Here is an 8,242-nt window from a genome sequence, read left to right on the forward strand (position 1 = left end):
CTGTTTCTTCATGACAGCTACCCACAGACCTGATTCTGTCATCTAGAGAACTTTACTGAAGACCACTGCATTTACCATCTCCCCCAAAATGGTATTTTTAAAGCATTGCCTGATGCGGGAGATCTAAGAATGCAGTGCTAGTCTCTTTAAGTTGGTGTTTTCTCAACCCAACTTGGCTGTCATCCAGTAGCATAAGAGTGAGATGAACAGCAGCTGTGGTAAAGGAGATGTAAACAGGCAGTTCATGAGATGCAGTTCATGAGATACAAAGTTGTATGGAAACACTAAGCGCATGTTAAAATTCTGAAGTATAACCTTAAACTGCAGGGAAAGAGGAGCACCAGAGACTAACTTAGTGAGTAGCAATAAAAAAAAAAAAATGGCATGCTTTCTTTTGAGCAAAGGCAGGCTATAATTTTCAGAGAATTATAAATACCAGACTTGGGTATAGTGATTGTAGTCTCTTATTAAATGACAATTGTAGCTTGTAATTTTTTTAACATGAAATAATCTGTAACTTTTTACCTGAACATAAAGTTGTTATTAAAGAATTACAAGATAAATACTACACATTTAGTCTAGTATAGTAGAAAGAGCGAGGACTTTGGAGTCAAATTTCTGTTTTTCTGTTTTACTTGTTCATCTTATTGAGAGAGTTACCTGCTCTCTCCAGGACTAACTCAGGTTTCTCATTCATGTACAAGGGACTATAATAGTGTCATTCTGAGGATTGAAAGATAATAATTTTGTACAATAAATACAGTAATTACTATTACTACTGAACAGAATACCTTAACACTTTGGCACTCGGTGAAAGTTAAGGAAAGGCTCAAGACCTATTCAGTAAGAAACAAGAAATCACTGTGTAGAGGTTTCTTGAATTAGAGAAAAGTTTGTGTGGTACCCTTAGGTGCAACTTTAATATCTGACTGTTAGATGGATTTGCTGAATTGCTGTTATGGAAAGTATAAAATGGCAAAATGACTTTTAAACTGAACATTTGTTCCAAAATTCTGTAAATTGAATAAACATCCTTTTTTATTTTAGGTCTGTTAACAAAAATATTTTGATCAGTAGAAAAATATGTAATATTAAAAGGAAATTACTTTTACCTCTTGAGATTCTAAAATTTCATTATTTGTTGTCTTGAAAGGAGCTACATCTGAGGGCCAACTGCTACTTCTCACCGCAAAGAATTTGGAAATCTTTTAAAATTATAATTACAGTAACTTGGTTTCCTCATTTTCTTTCCCCATTTTAGAGAGGAGAGATTGAATTTGAAGTAGTTTATGTGGCTCCTGAAGTGGATTCTGATGATGAAAATGTGGAATATGAAGATGAGAGTGGACATCGTTACCGTTTGTACCTTGATGAGTTAGAGGGAAGTAGTAATCCTGGTGCTAGTTGCAAAGACACAAGTGGGGAAATCAAAGTGTTACAAGGTAAAAATTACTCTAAAAGTTATAATTAATGTATTTATTATTAATGAACTTTACAAATATAAAAGGCTTAGCTGTTCTTTAGTAACACTGTTTTAATGATGGGGAAACCATTATTAACAAAATGGATAGCTTTCCCTTGCTAAATTATAGTTTTATTGTACACCAGTAACTATGCCAAAATTTTATTTACATGTAAGTTCTTCTAGAGTCATCTTGGACAAGTACGTGACCAATTACTAAACTATAACTGATCCTTGAAAAATAAATAAAATTCAAGTTTTCTAGACTCTGGAACAAAGACCAACATGCCTTTTAGAGTAGATACATCTTAATGTCATTTTGCTGTTTTAATGTGCATTCTTCTCTCATAATGCAATGATTTTACAGGCTAAATATGAATAAGTGATTAGACTGTTACCTCATGATTGTTATTAATAGAATCAGGATATGTGATCTTGAGGATTTTTGGTTTAGTTCCTTTGCTATCATTTATACATATTTTAAAGAAAAATTCTAGCACTTTCTTTTACATGGAACAGTGGTTCTTAAATTGTGATACATGGATCCTTGCGGGACCCTGATACCTTTCAAGGGGTTCTTGAGGTCAAAACTTTTCATAATAATACTAAGGCATTGTTTGTCTTTTTTTGCTGTGTTGATATTTGCACTTATGGTACAAAAGCAATGGGGGTAAAACTATTGATACTTTAGTGCGAGTCAAAGCAGTAGCACCACTTTACTAGTGATCACTGTGTTCTTCCTTGCCATCCACTCAGAATGAAAAAGAAGAAGAAGAAAATGCCAGTTTCTCTTAAGAATATCCTTGATGAAAGAGTAAAAACTGCTAATATTATTAAATCTTGAGTATATGACTTTTTAATATTCTGTGTGATGAAATGGGAAGTATGCATCGTATTACTGAGTGTATGCTGAACAAAGATGCTGGTCTTGAGGAAAAGTACTTAAGTGATTAATTTGCTAGCTGAACTAGCCATTTTTTTCATGGATGACAACCTGACAATTTTTACTTGAAAGAATGACAAATTATGGTTATTCAGAGTATTTGGCAGCCATTTTCTTTAAAATGAACAAAGTGAATCCATCACTTCAAGGAGAACAAGTGACAGTAGTTATTGCCAGTGATAAAACATGAGCTTTCAAGTGAAAATTAGAATTTTGTAAAACACGCATCAACCACCATGAGCTCGACAGCTTCCTGACACTTAAAGAACTTTTCTAATAAGATTGGTGGTGATATTAACGAATGTGATTTTTTTTTGATATAGTAAAATGAAATGTGTCAGCTTTTGCAATTGCTACGTAACTCAGTGATCTAATATTTTTCAAATGACCAGTGCATGATGTTACTAAATCCTGCATGGGTAAAAGAGCCATTCAAAGTCCAAGATAGACAAATGATTTTAATGTAGCAGAGTGTGAGAAAGTTCATTGATATGGTTTTAGATTCTATACTGTAAAATTTTGGTATAAGATCAAAGAAGAATATTGACAGTTATCTGAAAAAACTAAGTTACTCTTCCCTCTTCTAACTGTTTATCTGTGTGAGGGTGAACTTTCTTCATATACTTGTAACTCATTGAGTAGAAGCAAATAAGAGAATCCAGCTATCTTCTGTAAAGCCAGACATTAAGGATATTTGCAAAATTGTAAAATAATGATATTCTTCTGACTAAATTTTTTGGAAAGTAGAATTATTTTCACTAAACAAATGTGTTATTTATGTTAACATTTATGGAGTTTATTATCATTTTTAATAAAGTAATAAATTTTTTTTAGATTTCTCAGTCTTAATCACTAATACGGTAAACATCAGTACCTCACATAACATTAATAACCCACATGAACAAAAGCTCTTTGCAATTCTCAGTACTTATTAAGAGTGTAAAGGCATCCTGAGACCAAGTTTGAGAACTTCTGGCATAGAGTTTTACAGTGAACTGATGAACTGTTGCCCTTTTGGTAAATCTATATGTTGTGAGTCATCTATACAAAGACAACAGTAGCAATCGTTCTCCCTGTGCATCTTGAACAAAACGATTGTGGCACTATGTCAAAACCTTGCGCTGTTGAGCTGCTTTTCCTTTGCTTTTGTTGTCTTTCACCCTTTCTTCTATTTTTTGTCAGGATTAGAGGTCTTGTCCCTTCCTTTTTGCAGCTGAGGCTAAAAGGTTCTCTATCACCTGTGTAAATTGCAGACTACTTAAAATGTGACGCAAATATGTATACTATTTGTAGATTAACCAAAATTAGTTTTAAATTTTATCTGGACATTGGACAAACTAGATGTAGTGATAAACTAGTATGTGCCTCAGTGAACTGAAGTTAAATAATGTGAAAGCAAAATGTAAAAGAAAAATACAGTTTACAGTTCAACAGGTATTTTTGTGAGTAGAACTTACTGAATTTTGGGATTGTGTGTATCAGTTCTAAGTTTCATAGAAAATTTGGTAGGAAATTTTATATAATTTTTAGATAGGTCCAATAGATAATATTAAAAAATCTGTACAGTGTTTGATATCTGCTATAAGAAGGAAGAATTCCTTTGTCAGAGATTGCTGACTTGATTAATCTAGGGTCCCGTTATTTGCTCCATATTATTATTATTAATTACAGTGGGCATTCCTTTGTTATAGCTCAATAAAAGTATGACTTTTTTTTTTTTTAACTAGAAAGTATCTGGTTTTTTTCTCTTTCTTTCAGGATTTAATAAGAAAGCAGTAACTGATGGACATGAAAATGGAGACCTAGGAACTTCAAGTGAAACTCCACTGGAAGATGGTGCTTCTAAATTAGATGATCTGCACAGTCTGTATCATAAAAAATCTTATTAAACTGACTATCTCCAGACAAGATTGTTAATCAGACTATTCTGAATTTGGGGCACTAGGGAAGACGGTGACAAAGACTGTACAAGATCAAGGGAGGCTGTTTGTTGCCTAAATGAAAGGCGGGTACCTCAGGGCTTCATGTGAACAATTCTAAATGCATAAAACTCCCTATTTTCTGTGGTATACCATAATTAGCTATTGCATGTAAAGTAATTTTAATTTTCTTAAAATTGTAAAGCACCAAAGCATGTGTTTCCCAAAAGGATAGTACTAGGCTCTTAAGTACCAAATGAAGCACTACTGTTTTATTTGATTCCTTTTCCATTTAGTAGAAGGACAGTGCTAACTGGAATTTTTTTAAGAAATAGCCTTTAAATATAAGAGAATAAATGAATTCATATTGTATATTCCAGAATGTTAAGTGTGGTGTTTCAAAGGATAGAACTTGAATTGCAGAAATGTAGGCTTGACTTAATTTTTTTTTTTAACTGAAAGAATGGTTTTAGTGTTTTCTTTTTTTTTAATTTAATATGCTTCCTGATATCTAAGTCAGTTCTTAATGATCATTTATTATGAGTTTGCTTTTCAGTGTTATTCATTCAGTACAAAATAGTTTTCTTTAAGCAATCCTTTATCAATCAATGCTGCACTAGAAATAGTTTCAGAAAAGTTATTGTACATTGTACATTTTAGGTTTTTAAAAGAAATGCAGATGAATGTAAAATATCTGTTCTCAATTATGTTGATCTTGTGTGCATGGTACTGGAGTATTACGTTATTAATGTTTAGTCACAAATGCTTTTTTTCTGGAATCCACGAAAGACAGTTTTATACATTTTGAGTTGTTCATAATGTTTGTCTTGTGATAGTCCTGGCACTTAAAGATACATCTTTTCTGTCAGTAAAATCTCAAATTTATTACCATGTCAATGAGATACATGCAAAAGCAGTTTTCTCTCAACGTACTTAACTGATTTGCCAATCATCCAAAAAGCTGAGGCACTGGAGGGTAAGATAAAGTGAACATGTTTTGATATGGTAATTGTTTTGGTTGGCTTTTCTTGTTTGTGTTTGTTTGACTAAAGTGCTTTTCATATGCAAACTAGATTTGCTACTTCGCTTATCCCGGGAATAAGCACGGAGTGCCTGCTCTCTTATTTACAGTTCCGCAGGCCACTGTACTGGTCAGGGGAAAGTGAAAACATTGCATTTAAAGAGATGATAGTTTTGCCAATATCATTGTTTTAAAGGACATACGTTGAAGGGAATATTGATTGGGAGAAGGCTTTCAGAGTATTATCAGTATCTCTTTCTAATACTCAAATGTTATGTGATATAAAACACATTCTTTTATCTTTCCTAGATGCACTGTATATTTGTTCATAGGTAAATCTATAAAATGTATATACTTTATTTGGTGGTTTTGCTATTTATAAATTTTATGTTTTAACTGTTGCTCATTTATGGTTTGTTTTGGGTGGTTTTGTTCATCTGTATATCACCATGTTAATTTGTAATAGAAATGCACTTCGTAGTATATATGGTTACTGATATTAAAATACCTTGCAGCATAGCGTTGCCTCTAATCAGAAGCTAGTATTTAATTGTACAACTGATTAAGCAAGCTACATGTTATTGTTTGCTCCTGGCAGGCTAGGCCTCTTAAAAGAAAAAAAGTCTTCTTATGCATCCCCTACTCCAACACATGCCCCCGTGCATGGCATGAGATCTGCAAACTGGATTTTAGCCAGTGTATTCATTTAGTCAAAAAAATTTCCATTGTCACGTATCTGAAAACTTTTTGTTTTGACTTGAAACCATGTTACCTTATCTTTTTAAAACACAACCTGGGATGGGATGGCCATGGCAGTTTTTCAGAGAGTATCTTTTATCTACTAAGACTGAATCCTTAGGAAACATTAGCTAAAACCTTTTGATTTTCAAGAACTAATATGTCTATAAAGGGTTTTTTGTTTAGAGCCTTGAATTGGCATTTCTATGAGGACGCCGTGTAATATGAAGAATTGTATGAGATGGTTGTGATACAAACTTTCTTGGGCTTATAAGCAGAATGAAAAACTTCCCAGGTAGTTTAAAATTGCAAAGGCCGGTTCCCATTTCATTCCTGCCTCACCTTGGCTTTGCAGGCCTGTGTGAGGGCACTGTTGCTCAGATGGTGCTATGAGATTCCCGCCAGGTGTTTAGAAAGTACTCAGTTAAAAGTTCATTTTAGAATATATAGTCTTTGGGGGATGGACTAAGAATTACAGACTTTTCCCAAAGGACTGAATGAGAAACAGTTTTTATGTTTTCACATTTACAGGAAAGAAACTCATAACGAGTTTCAAGGACAAAACCAAACAGATAAGGAGAGAACTGTTGCAAAGCCATTACAATTAAAAAGGAAAAAGAAAAATATACATATGCACACACAAACAGAAGAGCTGAGAAAAAATTTTCAAGAGTGTGAGAGTTGTATGTATGTGTGTATATATTTACATTTAACTTCTAAAATTCTCTTCTAAGTGTCTGTTGTGAATATGATGGCAGACAACATTTAGGTTATGAGACTTGTAGATAGAAAAGAGATGACAGTTTTTTGATCCTTGGTAATATAACTGAATGGTTTTAGCTGAACAGTTGTCAGAAGTTAGCCCAGCTTGTCATTGGTGCTGGTTCTGTTCCCCCCACCGTGGACTTATTTTGTTTTCATGTTTAGAAACAGTATATTGATTCATGTGTTAAGTTGCACATTTCTGACATCCTTATTACGTAATCACTATCCCACCTATCCAGTCTTCCACATAGGGTCAGCCTCAAATCTATAGGATTTTTGAGAAATGTATTATATCTAGTTGTGTTGAATTTAGTATTTTTTTATTAGCCTGTAAATAAAGATGGCCTCTCCTACATTAAAATGGTATTAATCGCATTAAAAAAATAAACATTTTGCAATTCTTCCATGTTATATATTTTATTTATTATTTATTTCTAGTAGCTTCTGTTATTTGTACCAGCAAGTCATAAAGTCCATGCAAAGGCTGAACCTAGTTACTATGGTGGAACAGTTTTTTTTAGTAGGAATTAACTGTTTGATTTTAGGAACTATTTAATCTGAATTAGTTAAAAGCATATTGGTTGGAAGGAGCTGCCAGAGCAGCTGCGGGACCAGTTTTCTGTTGAATTGTAGCAGATGCAAAAACTCTAGTCTCCTTGGGTGAGTTTTATGTTACAAATATTGATGGCGAATGTTGCCTTTGAGGATAACATTGATAAAAATTAGAAAACAAATCCTATTAGATACTATGTAAGAAGGTATTTATCCATTTTATCATCTAAGCATATATGATTTAGAAGTTCCCAAATTGTGTATAAAATCATTTTAGAAATATCTATAAGCATGGTTCAGTTTGTTTGCCTCAGAAGTTGTACATGTGGTCATTTATAGTCAACCTAAGAACTAGGTGTAGAATGTGTAGGAATGCTTTTTCTTTATCAAGGGTATCTGAGGTCAATCAGGAGGAAAAACTCACAAATGGTATTTTACTCTAAGTATTAATTAATGTAAACCATATTTCAGAAAATTACTTGAGTTATGAACATTTAGAAGTATTTATTTTTTTGTCATTGAGTAACTTTGATTTAGTCCTAATACAATATGCTGTGTATCAGCTTCCAATTCACCAAGCAATTTGGAAAAGTCTTTTCCCCAGAATTCACCCACATAGGATATTGTTCTATTTATTAAATTAAAAAGATTATTTTATTTAAGGGGTTTTATAATTAACCTTTTAAAAAAAATTTTAGCTGAAAGGTATTATTGCAAATTACCATGTGCTGTTGGTGCTAAATATTTGTCTGATCACAAATCTTTTTCAGGTGTATTTTGAGAGCTACAGTCATGGTCGTGGCAGCCAGGAGAATGCACCCCTCAGCTCTCCAGCAGGAAGG

At 33.1% G+C, this 8,242-nt stretch overlaps 1 protein-coding gene across 2 annotated transcripts in view; it reads left to right on the forward strand.

The window, feature by feature from the left end:
• The window catches only part of GOPC (golgi associated PDZ and coiled-coil motif containing), a 35,806-nt gene extending 28,547 nt beyond the window's left edge, over window positions 1-7,259 (forward strand). For both annotated transcript variants that reach the window (XM_082475329.1, XM_082475330.1), the window contains 2 exons: window positions 1,262-1,442; window positions 4,164-7,259. In XM_082475329.1, coding sequence (XP_082331455.1) covers window positions 1,262-1,442; window positions 4,164-4,294 — 312 coding nt within the window. In that variant the 3' untranslated portion in view covers window positions 4,295-7,259. The remainder of the gene's footprint in view (window positions 1-1,261; window positions 1,443-4,163) is intronic.
• The last annotated feature ends 983 nt before the right edge of the window (window positions 7,260-8,242 follow it).

Source organism: Balaenoptera physalus (assembly GCF_965194825.1).
Source record: "Balaenoptera physalus genome assembly, chromosome: 9".
Lineage (NCBI taxonomy): Eukaryota > Metazoa > Chordata > Mammalia > Artiodactyla > Balaenopteridae > Balaenoptera > Balaenoptera physalus.